Below are 17,311 nucleotides of genomic sequence, written 5' to 3'. Positions count from 1 at the left end.
AATACATTTAAAATTTTCTTGTGTACATTCACAATGACAAGGATTTTGTTACCTAACATTCATGATGTTATCACTAACACCCCAGAAACAGATTGGCAGAGACACAAAAATTCACCTACCCATAATCATCAATCAGGTGGGAACCAAGCACTACAACATCAAGCTCGAAGAACTGTGGTTCTGCCTTAATACCAAACATAATGGGAGCTAATTTTGAATAATCAGCACGGTTGCAAGTAGCAACACAAACACGAAGTTTGTGGTTGTTCCCATTCTTCTCCATGACTTCCTTTTGCTTCTGTTTTGAAAGATTCTTGAAATACACTTCCTAAATAAGAGGGGGGAAAAAAATAGCAGCAGCATTAATAGTAATGTTTACAGCAAATAAATGGTACACTTCATGAACAGCATACGTAAATGCAGCCCAGAATTGTGGACACATACTAACTCATCCACTGATAACTGACAACTGATCCCTTACAGTACCTGTCATTAGGAGATTTTATAAGAGGTCAGATTTACATATATTTTTTTTTAGTTAAACCCCACTTAATTTTAAAACCTCTATTTCTATAAATAATATATAAAACATCTATATAAACAATATTGAAGTATTATGAAGTTCAACTGTAATTGAACAGTAAAATGACTTTTTCCCATTCAGATGGAAACTTCTGTATAAGTGGAAAAATTATTAATGCCTTAGTAAATGAAAGAAAAAAATATCTCATATTCCAAAACCACAAAATGGAACAAACTGCTAAAAAATACATTCACTGACAGACTGTGTGAACAGAAAGAGAAAGTTTTTGCCTGAGTCAGTTTATGTATCTGTTAAACACACTTTGGTGACGTAAAGTCAGTTAAACATTTACTACATCAGGATATTCAACAATACAATATTAGGTTACAACAAGACAACAACTTTTGAAGAGAAGTAGACAAATAAGGATGATGATTATCTTCAGGCAATTTGGAGGCTATTTAAAAAAGTTTCTGACAATTGAAATACCACAGAAACTCAGTATTTTTACAAGCAACATCATCAGTTACTGTAACAAGACGTTATCCTAATCCAATCCAGCCTGTTTAGTAGCTGATTAAGCTATGTAATAATTTTTAATGTTTACCTATCCTCTGTTCACTATTTTGCCATGCTGTTTTTGCTGCGGGTTTTTTTTGGTTCCCATTTAGCAATTGGAAAAAACACTTTAGAGAAAAAGAAAAGCCTATTAAAAAGGGATACAGCAATAATTCCCCCAAAATAACCCAAATTTCCTCCCCCCCACCCCCAAACAGAAACTACTAAATTAGTAGCAGAGGGTATCAGACCACCTATTTACAACCTTTTTGTTGTTCTCCTTCCAAGAAGAACTGTATTTTAAGTAATACTATCCTTTGGTATGAAATCTAACATTATGTCATATTTTTACTTCAGTTTAATGGCAAGTAATCTTTTTCCAGATTAACGCACAAGGATTGCTCATCTCTGACTCAGTCATACCAGTCTCTCTACTGGTTTTGACAGCTAAGGAAGCTCTTTCTGAGCAGCTGCTATGCAGGCATGATTATACTGACATGCAATTTCATGCTCCTTTTACATTACATTTAATTATTTTCAGTAAATTTTTAAAAGAAAGGCTATCGTGACATTGCAGTCTTACAAAACTTAGAAAATTCAGCAACTTTTCAACGATTTCCCTATTTTTAACAGAGATTTAGTTTAGGTTTTATCAGACATAATGAAACAATGTTTCAGTATAATAGTAGTGTTCGAGTGATCAGAAGTTTATCCCAAGTTGTCAAAGGCAAGAGACATTTCAAGTCTCCACTTGCAATCCATTGTGGCTCTGCAAAACTATGACTGGCAGTGATGTTTTTCTAGTTTAACTCCAACAACTGTGATTCCTGAGAGTAGTTCACACTACCTTCCAGAATAAAGCTTAAGTGGCAAAAAACAAGGACGGCTGCCATGCCTAAGCTCGTAAGAAATGGCATTTCTCATCTAGTCAAGCAAAGCAGCTATGGCTACGCTAACCAACTTCAGTAGAATAGATACAGCCTGGAATTTCAGCACTTGATTACTATCATGACAAATTAAGCTGAGTTCTATGGAATCAGCCATAAAGTAAGAGATATTATTTGGCTTACATTGAGCCCCTTCATTTGAATTTACATTTGAACCTCACTTCAAAAGTAGTCTGTTAATCAGTTACTGTTTTACACTTTCAAAGGGTCAGATGATAATCCTTCCGGCAAACTGTTTACTTCCTCATGCTGAAAACATCTGCAGTTATGTGTGCATATGATGGCTGTTTTAATTTAATCTTGTCTTTCTTTGTCCAGCAGGCTTGAAATATTTCAAATGTATGTAAGAAATTCAGTACCTCATGTTGAAAATGTAGAGAGTACTTTACAGGGTTTAGATGCTTTATAAAAGCAGGTCAGAGAACATGTTATCCTCTATCACCAAGTGACACCTGAAACCACATGAGCTAGACTCACATCTCACAGAACCACTGCTCTTCTTATTTCTAAAACAAGCTCTTTTTGGAGGTGGTTCTGAGCAAGACATCCTGTCATTTCACATGTAAAAACAGCCACTAATTCAAATAAATCCACGTTCAAGATGTGAAGGCCTCTTCTGACATCCCTATAAGCTTGTCTTTGAAACTGCATGAATAATGTTAGTATAAATAGAAGCAAACCTCTCTGAAGACTCTTCAAGTCAGCCACTGCTGCATACATATTCTGTACTACATAAACTGAGAAGCCAAAGTAAAAGGGCACAGAATAAGGAAGTAACAAAATGAGTTTACCCAAAGTCCACTTACTCCAAGTTACCTGCCTGAGATAGAACCATCACTTCCCCTCTGACTAAGCAGTTATCTTTTCATTTATGCAAAGCAGGCTTTTAAGAAGCAGGATAGTTTTCCGCCCTCCTTGATAATCTCGTAAAATACTAAATATGTAAGTTGTAAAAAAATAAAATCTCATTGTTCACCATAACTACAGACCTACCAGAACTGACTCTCTAGATCACCCATCTTTCTGGCCACACAGACCACATTTAATTACAGTTGCTATCAGTTGCAATAACAGCCTCTTGAAATAATTTCAGACGTAGATGTGTAGATACTTCAAAGACACATGAACTGACCAGAACCAAAAGCAAATCATGCTATTTTTGCATTTCAACTTCTGTTAACATTAGGTTTCAGTAAGCCCCAGAATTATTTTTAGTTCTGACTTAAACTCTGTAACACAATAGTTTCAAAAAGCTGCAAGTAAGCCACACACAGGCCTTGCTGCACAGTTTTTCTATTGCTGTCAGTTTTAACAGGTGTTTTTCTGAAGAGCCAAAATATTTACTCTAGCAAAAGGACTGGTAACAATCCAATATAAGTGTTAACTACATGAGGAAATTTACCGCTAGTTAAACTAGTTTATTGTTTTTCAGGTTAAGTTGGATGATGATTTCTAAAGAAATGTATGATGTATTACTACATCACAATTTAAAAACAGAATTCTATCTTGACTCTGTCCTATTCTGAGCCTGTAAATGCAAAAATAATTCTGTATTTTCAGACAGCATTCACCATCAACAAGTAATGGCAAAGTCCCTTCAACCATTAACGCTATATTCCTTCAACCAGAGATATAATGCCATAGCTACATAATTTTGTTACTACTATGGTTTTAGAATTTTAACAGGTTTTGCAGGCTAATCACCTCTTTTCAGAACTGTTCACTGTAGTTCTTTTAAATAAATAATCACTAGCAATTGCCTCTTAAGTTTCTAGGTGTTCAATGATATACTGAGTTTGACCTACACATCCTTCTTTAGAATGGTATCTATCTTCCTTTTCCAAGGTCTATCTCTTCCACATTGCTGGGACTAGTAATCTTCGGCAGAAAGAAGAAATAAAATAGTGCTCCATGAAGGACTATGTGAAGTAATTAATCTCTGCTTTTTTTGGTCTACTGCTCTTCCATATCCCATCTTAAGGCTTTTAGACTATTAGAGGTTCAAGGACTTTTTAAGATTGGGGAATTCCGTGCCAGACTTTACAGCAACCAAGTAGCTACTATTTCTGTTAGCAGTCTCAAGTGCATGAGACACTCCTTTATCAGTATTTCACCAAAAAAAAAAAAAAATACCACCTGTATATTCTACATTCACATTTCTGAAGCGATGATTTTTCAAAATCAAAGAGCCTGGAATACTCCTCTTTACAATCTCTACACTTGTGCCAGCGTGCTTGTGGAATCGTTTGATTGTCCCTCTTGCTTTGCTATGCCGTATGCATATTGGTCATTCTGCCCAAAACTCTTCCCACACCATGTACTAGTACGTGTATTCATGCCACCCTTCTTCATCCATGGAGCCATCACTTCTGTATCGCCTGTATGCACACACGTGTGCTGTTCCTGCAGCCCTGCGCAGGTCACCACCTACAAAACCAGCCCTACACAAAACCAACACAACCTCCTTCAATGCATCTGTGTAAGCGGAAAAAGCACTCTCAGTGTCACCCCGCGCACGTATTGGAACGCCCTGCCCACCGTCTCCCCCCAGGAACGGGATCGACCCCTCCACTGCCGCTCTTCCTCGTGTGCGCGCGCGGGCTCACCCCCTCTGCGCCTCTCACGCCCACGGACACATTTACTGCCCCCGCGTGGGCTGTACCCTCCCGCTCCTCCTTTCTTCCACACGGCAGAGCGCCGCTCCCGCCGCGCACCCCCGGCAGACACCGGCACGCTGACGGGAGCGCCCTTCCGCCACGCAGCGCACGCTTGTGCGCGCAACCCTGGGCAGGGCCACTTCCTCCGGGGGCCTATCGCCTCCACGGGCGGGAGGCCAGTCCCTCAACACGCCCCCGAACACGCAAAGGTGCGCCCGTGCCCGTCCGTGGACAGCCCTCCCCTCCTCCCCGATCCCCACACGCGTACACGCCCGCGGCCGCTCTCTCCGCTCGCCGGCGGAAGACTCCCGCGCACATTCCGGTTTGCGGGAGGTACAGAGTCCGCCCCTCCCGCCCAAGACACAACGGCACGGCACGGCACGGCCCTCCCGCCGCGGGCCCACAGCCTCACGCCCCTGCCCGCCTCTCCCAGCGCCCGCCCCCGCCGCGGCGCTCCAGGCGCGCGCACGCGCGCCCACCCCCAGCTCTTCCGGCCCGCTGACGCCCCCGCCACCCCACCCGCCACGCCGTTAGCCGCTCCCGCTCGGCAGCACGGCCTCAGCGGCCCCGGTCCCTCTGGAGGACTAGACACCCCGCGTAGGCCGGGCCGGGCCGGCACAGCCCCGCTCCGCCGTCACCTCGCTGCGCGGTCACCTCACCCGGCGCCGAAGCCGCAGCGGCAGCGCTGAAGCCGAACGCATCAAAGGCCGAGCCAGACCCGCCCCCAGCAGGGCGGTCCCGCCCCGCCTCCGCGCGGGGCTAGCGGCTGGCGGCGGGGGTCGGGATGAGGTGTGGGGAGCCCCCCGGCGCGCCAAACGCCGCGCCTCACCCGCGCCCGGCAGTTCAGAAGCGGGGCCTTCCTTCGCTCCCGCCCCAGCACCGCGCACCCCGCACCCCGCCGCCGCAGGGCTGAGCGCGGGGGCTGCCCGTGCTGGTGTTTGCAAGGTCCTGCGCTGGTTTGCCTTCGCGACGAGGGGCCGTGCCCGTGCGTCAGGACGGCCTCCTGCTGCCGGGTTATACGTGGAATAACCTGATGCAATGCGCATCAGAGCCATCCGGGTAAATCTGCTGAATGATCTTACAGCTCCAGTGGGCACCACCGTCATGTTTAAGAGCCTTCAAAATGAGGGCTGTCCGAAAGCTGTGAGGTTGCCTGTGGGAGATGCAAAGCGAGGACGGACACGGCCCACAGCGAGAGGAGGTTGCCTGATGGTGCAGGATATGATGAAGTACAGCGCCCTGTGGCTGGAGTTCCTGACGGTAGCTCATGAAGGGTTTCTGGGTGTGCTACAGAATTCTATGACTTTGGTGTTAATTCGGCCAACAATATCAGCATTTCCTTAAATCCTGTTGACTTCATTGGCATGTGACACAATCAAGAAAGCTGTTAATACCAGCTGTCAAGTAATGCTGATTGTCTCTGTGTTTCAGTTGATTGTAGAAGAGATGTGTTTTCTCACACTGGTTGTGTTTTGGGGTCAAAATGCTTCTTACTAGTGAGAGTACTGTGACTTGGATCCTAGTTCAGTACCCTAGGCACCATGTGTAACAACAGCAATGTATGCCCACTATATTTTGGTATGGAAGCACCTAAATAAAACAGTTTTGGTAGCTGGTGTCACACAATCCTAGTAAAATGAGAATTCAACCATTTTTCTCCCTCTGATAGATCTCATATTTGTGTGGCTGAAACCTGACAGTCTAATGTGGTAGGGCCATCTATCTGATCATGCTTGTGCCACATTCAGATGTTTGGCACCTGCACTCCAACATAGTTTTTCAGTCCAAGTTGTATCTTTGTTCATCCATATAATACATGAGGTGTCTTGAATCCCTTCTGCTTTTGCCCCCTACTGCTCAGAAAAATTAATCTTAATAGTGACTCCTGAGGCTGACATACCTAAAGGAAAATAGAGGGAAGGAATGGGAATGGTTGCATTCCTGTCCTTTACTAGGGAGAAGTTGACTTTTCTAGCTGTTACACATATTTGTTTAGAACAGCTTTGAGGAACAAATACTGAAGTCTTCAACTAAAGAAAGATCTTAAATAGGAGTTATGGCAATGTAATTTAAAAAGTAAAACACCTTTAAGACTTGCCTTTTGGAATTTAAGATTGCGAACTATTTCCCAAGAGAGACAAAAAGAACATCTTATGGTGACGTTCAGAAAGTCCTCAGGCAGCTGTGGTCCAGTGAGTCATAGCTCCTCAAAGCCTCAGTGTTTTGAGAATATTGCAGCACACCCACTTCTCAAATTACCGGGGATCTTAACTTGAAATGCTGACCAGAGGTAGTAATAGCAACTGGAAGGCACCTTAGGTTCAATTCATGTCCCACTTAACTTGTTTTCATTGTTCTCTGCATTAGTAGATTTTCTTTATGCATATTGCACATTGCTTAAGGACCTATGTGCATTCTGGAAATGTCATTATAAGTGAGTTTGTCTCGTCTCCTGTAAATGCTTTTGGGTTGTGGTAAGCTCACTAGTATATCTACAGCTGGTTTCACAGAAGCAAAATGCTGAGGATGAGCCTAAATCATACCTGAGCATGAGTGTATGAAAGTGTGTATATATTAACAAATTCTGCATTATACTAGTACTTACACAGCTTGAAGCAACTACATAGTTAATTATTCTTACAACAGCATGAGTGCATCTCTTGATGTGTTTTTTTTTCCAGAAATGTTTTAATGGTGTTTCAGCATCTTGCAGCACAAGCTGGAGAAGAAAGGGGAAAGTTTATGCTTCTTTTAGTTCTCCCCCACAGACCTCACATATTACATAAATAGGATGAAATTTATCATGTGTTACTGAGTGACGCCTGCCCCAAGTCTTTCCAGCAGAGAGACAAATGCTATCCAGAAAGATGAGACGGGAGGAGAAGCCTCACCCACAACCTGCCTACTCCAGTCAGCCTTACTCTTTGCTGCTCAAAATCTCTGATGACACTGTGAAGATGGCCTCCTGTCTTTGCCAAGCCCTGAGGCAGTACCGGGGCTTATTAAAGGAGTAAGGTCTCAGTGTTCACATTAATTCATTGTCCCCCGCCTCATCAAAAATAATCAGAAATGGCAATAGCCCTGCAGGGTCTAAACAGACACTAATACACAAGGTGCTGGTAAATGCTGGAGATGAGGAGCTTACTTCTTTCTAGAGAGGTCATGCTGCTTTGAACAGAAGGACCAAGATCATCTGGTTTGGTTTGCAGCTGGCTCAAAGATCAGACTCTTTGGAAATCCACCCTGAAAGAGGTGAAAGGGGCTAAACTGTGGCCTGACAAGGGATTTGTCAGTTCATGTCTACGTCCAGGAGATGGATAGTGTGGACAGAGTCAGTAGCATGTGGGGCTAAGCACTGTGTTACTTCTTGCCTCTTGAAACCAAAGGAATATGTCTGTTTAAATCAACATCTACATGAGGTGGAGCTTTAATTACTTCTTTCCTCAGCTCTTCATACCAGCTGCTGAGTGTAAGAAGGTGAAAACTTAGGCTAAGATTTTCAAAAGCAACTAGAAGCAGCTGCCCGTGTCAATTCTGTACTGCCCAGCCTCAAACACTTGAAAGCAACTTCAATTTTAAAGGTAAGGGTCATAGTGCTTTCAGAAGAGCAGGTCCTGCTAACACAGCCAAAATAATAACTTTTGAAGATTGTAGCACAGCAGTGCTCAGCTGCTGTGAATGCATTCCATTACGAATATCTCTTATAGGAAAAGACCAAGTGACACATACTGCATGATATAAGGAGAATATAAGCAGATACATGCAGTGGGGAAAGCATAACAAATTATTACCTTCCTGTATTTTCCTTTTTGTTCTTCGCAGTTAAAACTACCAGGTGAGCTGTGCAGTTAATAGTAACTGTAAGCAACCACAGCAGGGTGTTAGCTAGACCAGTATCACATCATAGGCTAGCAGCTTCTATCTGATGTTTCAGAGAAAGGGAAGAGATGGAGATAAGGCAATAACATAGATGCTACGCAAAGGGAAATTTGGGATTTTATTCTCTCCTCACCACAACATAGATAGCTCACATCTTTGGTCAGCGTGTCATGCTAACACAAAAAGAGGACCTGCACGTAGATGAGATTGTTAGGCACAGAATTCCTGGCCAAGAGAGAGGAAATCCAAAACTATGTGAAATTCTGTGGTTTGTCTCGGGGAGGGTATGTGTCTAAAGAAAAGCAACGAAGCTGGTGAAGGGAGCTGCCTTATGAGAAGCGGCTGAGGGAACTGGGGTTATTTAGCCTAGAGAAAAGGAGGCTGAGGGGAGACCTTAACACTCGCTACAACGACCTGTAGTGAGGTTGGGGCTGGTCTGTTTTCCCAAGTATCAAGTTGTAGGACAAGAGAAAATGGCCTCAAGTTGCACCAAGGGAGGTTTAGTATGGATATTAGGAAAAAATTGTTCACCAAAAGGGTTGCCAAGCATTGGAACAGGCTGCCCAGGGAAGTGGCTAAGTCACCAACCCTGGAAGTATTTAAAAAAAAGATATGTAGATGTGGCACTTAGGGACACGGTTTAGTGGTGGACTTGGTAGTGTTAGGTTAACAGTTGGACTCAATGATCTTAAGGGTCTTTTCCATCCTGAATGGTTCTACAATTCTATGTTAAAATCAGGTAATCATGAATCAAAACTCCAGGTAACAAGTAGAGTTGTGAGTCTCATTGAAATAACTAGGAATTAGCTTAAAAACATCACAGGATTTTCTTTAGAGCTGCCAATGATCTATAACAGCCTCTTATTGGAAAGATGGCATATGCTGATGTCTGGTGTATTACGATATAACTGCATTTGCCTATATCCTATAAAATTTGAGTCAGGTTTCCAGTAACTAGCTAGAGTTGTGACATGTGATAGAAACAGGGTATGAAGAGCAACCTCTGTTGTAGAGGATTCCTTGGTCAGGGGTGAGGGGATGAAACAACATCCATCTGAAATCCATGAAAACCACTGGAAAGAGTGCAGGCAACCTCAACAGGATTTTTTTTTCAGTTCGTTCAATCTCTAACAACTTGAGCCTTTATCTTAATTTCAGCTGAAAAAAACCATAAAACTTTTCTTTCCCACTCCCTCTCTCTAAAAATAAAATAGTGGAATCGACACACTTTTTGCTGTCATCATGTGATTCACTCTGCTTGTGTGATCTGCTTAATCCTTCAAAAGGGTCTGTTTTCTTTACTTGGATTAAAAGCTCTTAAGGTTATGGTTTGTTTTCTTCTTCTGAAGCTCCACTCATGTTCAGTCCTGCTGGAATAAATATGATTGCCATTGCTGATCGTTGACACACATCAAAGATCCACTGGGGAATATGACACAGTTCACCATACCCAAGCTGTATTCAAACGAGTTGCTCTTGAACAACAATGGCAGCCTAGACCAGGGCGATTCTTGTGGTGGAATTCTTCCTCTTACTGTGCTGATGCCCATGCTGTGCATCTAAACCCCTTGATCTGTAGACAACATAGTTTACTTAAAACAACTTGGAGTATGTTCAAACAGGAATGAATAGGACTGCTGTACATACTCCGAGTATTTGGACAAAAGCCAGAGAGGAACCAACTTGATTGGATGCTGTAAGATTGTAGGTAAGAAAAGTGAGTAAGTTTGCCAAATACCAGATCCCAGTTTCCACCTCAGCTACAGGTGGGATAGTTATTTGTTATGCATACTTGGTTGAGGAAACCATGCAGAAAAACAGCCAAGTTATCTGGAGGCAAGTGGCTATCATACGTGAAAGACCAGAAAGCAAGTTCTGTTAAGCTTTCTTAGTTCTGGTCACTTTGGGCTTTCATTCCAATAACAAGTTGTTTATATTTCTTTAAAGAGGCAGGTTTGCAGGACTGAGCTTAATTCTTTTATCCAGCTTTCAGTGGAAGCCAAACCTACATAATTTCTGTTTCATTCCTACTGTATGCTCGCAATTTTAAAGATGGAAGATACCAAAATTACCATGTTCCAGCAGTGCTATGGTTCTAATCTAGTATTCTGCTTGCGCCCATCAGCCCTCTGCCCTCAGTCCAATCTTCCTTTCAGTGGGTACAATGAGATTAAGGGTGGACTGTGTTGTCTGTCCGGAGAGGAGCAGTTGCGCATGGGAGTCTGGGAGTGCTTGCAAGCTCTAACAAAGGCACAAGGGCTGTGCTGGCTCGGAGAGGAAGTCCAACAGGCCAGAAGCCGGGAAAAAAGGAAGGGGCAAGCCAGAAACAATAATGTAGTGATAAGACTGCCTAACTTTTCCATTTAAAATTGACAGGCAGTGTTGAAAGTTAAGTGGCTGCCAGTAACGAAGAATACTGCATCAAACTCTAGTGTCCTGTCACTATTAATAAATACCTCCTGTGTTGCGACCAGGTCTAGAAGTTCCTATTTGCTCTTCTTGTACAACTAGTATCTCTTTTTTACATCTTCCTTATCCCTTCTGAGCCTCTGTGGCATCGTACTTGCATGCAGCTGTGTTTTCAGTGTGACTGCTGGCTGACAAATATTTGAAATATTATGTCTTCAGTGTTAATTCCTAATTTCTAATTTTAAGGAGTAATAATGCTAACATATAAGTATGTAGAAAATCTATTAAGCAGAGATCTAATGTCAGGACTAAAGAATAATAATGGTAAACATGTATTTCCACCTTTTTTCCATATTAAAATAATGTGCTTTGTGTGTAGTTTGTGGACTTGGGCTATTAACTGCACTAAGACAAAAAATGACGAAAGAAGAAAATTTGATTGTAAAGATGGTTACAGTACAAACATATAGTCAGTTTACAGTTTCAAAGACAGATGAGGAAATTTTGGGAGACAGAGAATATAAAATGGGCAAAGAAGAGTAGCTGTGGCTGTTCACTAAGCAAAGGGTAAATTCTCCTGTTTTGGAAGTTTGTAACACACTAGGTATCATTAGCTGAGTTTTTCAAATGTCTTCTTTAATCATGTGACTTTTAGACCAATCTTAAATCCTAAACTATTACATGGCTATTAGAATTTCCTGAAGCCATTTCAGATTTTTCCTTTGAAGAAGTTTTCTGAGATGTAATGGAAGGCTCAAATGCCAGTCAAAACTACAGTGTTTTCTGTACCAGGCATATACACAAAAGTATGTCTTTGTTTTTAATTCTAGGTCAAGAATAAAACATTCCCATTTTTTTGTCTGGAGTATCTATAGCTCTTATTTTCATCACCAGTGATCTCCAGAAAGAGTTTTGTTTTTCCTAACAAGAAACAAAAGTCAAGGAAAAGTAAAAACAAGCACAAAATTTTAAAAGAGGAACTATCTCTAAAAAGTCCATAGAAAGCCTGCAACCAACAAACCTTCTGTAAATATGCTTTACTTGGACAGGAAGCCAGGACCTTGTAAATGATGAGGAGCAAATCTTTGGAGTTCAGGATGACATTTAGGAAAGAAAAAAAACCTCACATATTAAATGGCCATTTACTTCTTTCCCTCCTTCTTTTTGATACTTATCTGGAAAAAAGTCATGTGAAGAGTCAGCTGGTATTCTGACTTAACCTTCAGGATAGTCTGATTTTCTCAGCTGGATTTGCTATCCATGTTCTTTTATTGAAGTTTTGATTTAGTACTAGATGTTTTAATGAAAGATGGTCCAGAATTACAAAGAAATAAAAGCAACTGCTAAAATATTCCCTGATTTGCAGGAAGTGCAACTCTTTTGATAGATGTTCTAACTTCAACACACATGTCCATAGGCTATGCCGGGTCCCTCTGCTAAAGACCATACACCATTGAGAGACTAGCAGTCTATTTTCCCACGGCCCTCTATGTTCTAGGATGTAGGAGGTTACTCAAAATCGTGTGGTTACAGATCACTTTCTGACTGGCCTGGCTGCTGAGGCAGTATTTATGAGAAACTCAGCCTGAATGTCACTGCTATTTCACTAGTGAGATTCCATGTTGCAAGAGGCGCTCTCTCTGACTTTCCCTGTGCTTTCTGAAACCTCGTTGTGTATCTCTGAAAGGCAGTTATGAAATACGAACATTATGTAGCATGCTCTTATGCCTGTATTCTCTCATACAAAGTTCTATGATCCATCTCAATCTTTTACGATGAAATTGTAAGAAAAAGCATCCAATTTAAACAGGATTTTCAAAAGGACATTTTGTATTTTCAAAGCTAAGTACTTAGTGGGAAAATCACTATGATTGGCTTCTACCACATGGTTTATGGCAAAGATTGCAGGGATCCTTGACGGCCATTAAAATGCCCGTTCCCTGAGCAGCACAGTGTTGATGGGAATCTCCTTAATTACTCCCCCTAGTGTGGGCTGCCAACATTTTATTAGCTAAAGTTCTCCAGGCTACAGATAGATTTAACTGTGATATGCTGAAGGACCAATGCAGCAGAGGTGAGAAATCTTCTGGTAGAAGAGTGCTACCAAGTCAAAAAAGTCCATTTAGTTTTTGTGTACAAGCATTCTAATTTAAAGCCTTGGGGGACATGCAACCATTCTATAATTTCCATTGGCACCCTTGATTTTCTTAATATGAACGAGGAGCTTTGTTAATTTTCACTTCTGTCCCTAAGTTGGTTTACTCTTTAGTATCTGATGTACTTACACGGTGTCGCATTTGGACTTAGAGAACCATAAAGAAACACTGCTACAAGAGGGAAAAGATGTTGTCAATTAATTCCTTACTTAAAAATAAGCACAATGGACATATTTTCAGTGCTTGTTGAAAATCCATGTGTTTAAAAAATTCTAAGTCCTAGATGCATGCCTTCATTGGAGAATATCCAAGGTGATGATATATATTTCTCAACACCTCCAGATCTCAGGGCGAGCTGAAGCCAAATTTGAAGTCAAAGCTGGCTGGGAGGCAAGAGGAAAGGGAGGATATGTAAAGAAGCACTTCAGAGAAAGAGGGATTTCCAGTTGATATGGTAAGACATTTGGATTCAAATGGAACAGGCCATCTTTGCATAATAGGTACACACCTTTTGTTTTGTTATTTGACAGACATCACCTCCAATGCCTTTACACATCTTTTCCTGATTCCTACCGTATCCCCTGGTAGCTTAAAACAAATGTCAGGGAGTCACAAAACCTGCTCTACAGGCGTAGCAAAGTGAACAGCTTGGGGCAACAGCATCAGCAGAACTACTTCTGGCAGTGGGAGTGCTGGCCAAGGGGCAAAGACTCCGGATTACCTCTGGGAGGCTTGCCTGGCTCTTTGCCCCTCTCTCCAATGCCACCTTCCCAACCTTTATGGATTTGCTGTCCTCCTCCTCCCCGCTGCATGCCTCTCCTCTGCCTTTCCCTCAATGTTGCATTTACTTCACTTGTTAGCTGAATGCCTTATGAGAAAACTTACTTAAAAAATGACCCCACAGAGCCCAAGCGCCCTTGTTACCCTTCCTGCATTTGTGTCTCTTCTCCCACCCCCCTGAGATGTGAATCCTTTGAGGGTCCATGCTTTTCCTCCCGCCGTGCCTGTGTAGCACCTGGCATGGTGGAGCCATCCCTCATTGCCAGTGGTACATCAGCAAAATAAAACCAATTAATAATCCTAAAACCCTGCCGAAACCACCCTCCAGGTAGTATTCCAACGTGGGTGAGTTCAAATCCGATCTCTCATCTCCCACGTAACAGGCAAAGAAGTCACAGTGACAAGGAACAGCGTGCTACCTTTGGGAAGGTCACCAGCTCCCCACAGCTTGCTATGGACTGAATAATGGAAAGAGAATCCACGCGGAACGGGCACAAATGGGCAACCATTTAGCACCGTTCTCCGTAGAACTTCTAAACGCCGAGCACGTTGGCCGGCACGGCCGCAAATCCCGCATACCGAGTGGAGAAACGGAGGGACAGAGACCGGTCCCGCGCCCGCCCTGGAGACGGCACCTGCCGTGACACCCTCGCCCAGCGGGCAGGGAGCTCCCTCCCGGGGCTCGCCACACGCCGGGGGCCGCCTTGCCCTCCCCCGCCGGGCTGCCCTCGGCCGGGGCACGGGCTGGGGGAACACCGTCTCCCCCGAGGCTCCCTCCGGCAGCCCCCGCTCGGCGGGCAAGCCCGCAGGCGGTCCTCCGCCCGCTCCGCCGAGCCCTCCCCCCTCGGGACTCCCGCCGGCGGCGGGCGAAACCGCTGACTTACGTGGGGGCCACGGGCAAGCGGCTCCCGGCGCGCTGGCGCGTTGGTCCCCATGGCGGCCAGCGGGTCCCCGACACCCAGCCGCTCGCCGCGCGGTTCTACCGCTGCCAGGCCCGGGCCGCCGAGCCGCCACGGGAGCGGCACCCGGGGCCGGGGCCACGCCGGGACCGCCCCGCGCCTCAGGCACCGCCTCTGCCCGCCGCCGGGCGGGGACGGCGCTCGGGGGTGGGTGTCGCCAGAGGGGCGAGGGGCGCCGGGGTTCTGCTGGGACTTCGCGGCTCTCCCCGGGATGAGCCCGCGCTGGGGGTCGTCAGGCGTGCGGGGGACCAAGGCCGTGCCCGTATCCCTGCAGGGGTCTGCGTTCAGGGTGCCCCGCCTGTTCGGCGGTGTTGCCTCCTGGTGTGCTCCTGTGTCTCCGGGAGCCATTTCCCTGCTGGGTACCACCTGTGCGCTCGCAGCAGCTAGGAGATGCAGGCAGCCTTACTGCTGCTGAGCCTACTCTGTGGATATTACCAGCTGGTATCAACGACACCTTCTGTTTTTAACATTGCCCGGGCTACACAGATCCATTCAGAACAACAGCAACCTGCAGCTGTCTGAAGGCAAGGTGCTTGGGAGGCGTGTGTGGCACCTGCATCAAAGAAGCAAGTCTGCCAAGTACGGGTCTGGAAGACAGCAGCAGCTGTAGAAGCCTGGTTCCAGCTTCTTCTTGGCTTCACATACACCATTTCAAGGCTGTGTCTTGCTGTGGCTTGTTTGCAGCTGTACCTCAGACCCCTTTCAGGTACATGTTTGCCGTTTCCCAAAGGAGCCCTGCAGTCACCCGTCTCACATAGGGCCAAGAGTTGCTGTAGGCACCCGTGTGACCCCTGACTTTCAAGGCCATCTTGGAGCACTTGCAGTTCTTCCCTAACTGTCTTTTGATTTCTGATACGTGCACCTTAGTGTTTGCAGAGAAATGATTTGTCTCCAGCCACTTTCTCCTTTCTTGCTTCTTTTCCCTGAAGCACACACATTCAACCTAACATATAACTTTATAGAAGAAGCACTCCAGTAAGCAGGTCAGAGTACAGCATCTGTTAATTTTACTGATTAACTCTTCCGCTGTGGCCAGATTTATGCCAATACACAAACAATTCAACAGTAGTGGCCATGACTATTGCTGAGAATTTTTCAACTTGGGATCAACGTGTTATACTGATATCTGTTTTAATTCATCCCTTTATAGCAGTGGCAATTTATAATTTTTTGCATTCTGTTAGCACAGTGTGTTTCTAGCTGCTCATTTTATCCTGTTATATATCTACGAGGCAGGCTGCTAAATAAAGGATCAGAAGAAAAGGAAGAACAATAAAGCAGCAACAAAAGACTTCAAAAGAGCGGGCACTTGTAGAATCAGAGAACAAGGAGATACTTTGTTAGTTTGCTGTGAACCGTATGTTGCAATTTCCCCCCCCTTTTTTTCACACACATATCTGCATGATTCTTCTCTCACAATGTATTTTAACTGAGAGTTAAAAATCTGTGAGTTCTTCTGCTGTTTAGTTCTCTTCTTTCTTTGTCTTGGAAAAATACCTTATTTTTTTCTGCCTGCAATCTAATCTGAAATCCGCCAGTGTTACACTGTGTTCTACTGAAGTCGCATCCTACACACACGTTTGCAGCTCTTACTGCTTCTCAGCATTGAAACATTTGCTTAACAGATTTTCTTCTCCCAGGACTGCATTATGCATGTGTATATGTGTATGCATACACATAAATATATATGCAGGTATATGTTTCTTAAACATGTTTGCCAGTTGTGGAAGATTTCTGAAAACAATGTATTAAAATTTCCCTGTATCAGATATTTGGCTTCTAAAATTTCTCCATTGTTGACAAAAAAGGACATTAGATTTCGAGCCTGAAGCTCTGTTTTCCCCTGGGACAACACTACATAGAAAGAAAAGCCCAGATTCCCTTGGGCTTCCCCTAGCCCAATTCCCTTCTTATTGTACTTTTCCACTTTAGCAAACATTTGTCATCCTGCTTCTGCAAACCTCACTGATCATTTGTCTGGCATGGGACCTTTACTTCCTACTCTCCTGATGATTAATATACTTCCACAATGATGGGCCTTTGTTTTGGATTAATACTAATGCAAGTTCATTTACTTAACTCAATTGTTCCTTTAGTACTGTATTACGTAGCCCTGTGGAAAATTTAAGTCTGCCAGTAACTGTGTCTGCTGGACTACTTCATGTTAACTTTACCTCCCAGCATAAGATCTCTGTCTTTTGCTTTTCCTGAAACTTTGCAAAAGCAGGAACCCCAGAGCATGGGATGTTGGCCTGAGACATTCTTGAATCTGCTCTAAAAGCTAACCAAAGGCCTTCAGAAAAATGAGCTCACTCGAGTGCTTGTAGGTACAGTGAAGTCTTCTTGTCCTGGTTCCCTGTGCCCCATGAATTGTACTGGTGCTTTCTCCAGTATGCAGAAAAACACAACCACAGGCTTTGGAGGTGCAGTAAAGTACTCCCAA

General features: G+C 44.0%; 1 protein-coding gene across 6 annotated transcripts in view; it reads right to left on the bottom strand.

The window, feature by feature from the left end:
- Positions 1-14,967, bottom strand: part of GNE (glucosamine (UDP-N-acetyl)-2-epimerase/N-acetylmannosamine kinase) — a 34,654-nt gene extending 19,687 nt beyond the window's left edge. The window contains exons 1-2 of one of the 6 annotated variants that reach the window (XM_063321349.1): positions 14,794-14,967; positions 120-328 (exon numbers count right to left, since the gene is read on the bottom strand). In XM_063321349.1, coding sequence (XP_063177419.1) covers positions 120-328; positions 14,794-14,844 — 260 coding nt within the window. In that variant the 5' untranslated portion in view covers positions 14,845-14,967. The other 5 variants (XM_063321350.1, XM_063321354.1, XM_063321355.1 and 2 more) reach the window with 5 other exon arrangements.
- Positions 14,968-17,311: the final 2,344 nt, after the last annotated feature.

Source organism: Chroicocephalus ridibundus, chromosome Z, assembly GCF_963924245.1.
Source record: "Chroicocephalus ridibundus chromosome Z, bChrRid1.1, whole genome shotgun sequence".
NCBI lineage: Eukaryota > Metazoa > Chordata > Aves > Charadriiformes > Laridae > Chroicocephalus > Chroicocephalus ridibundus.
The sequence above is the reverse complement of the archived record's forward strand: the minus strand, read 5'-3'. Positions and strand labels throughout refer to the sequence as shown.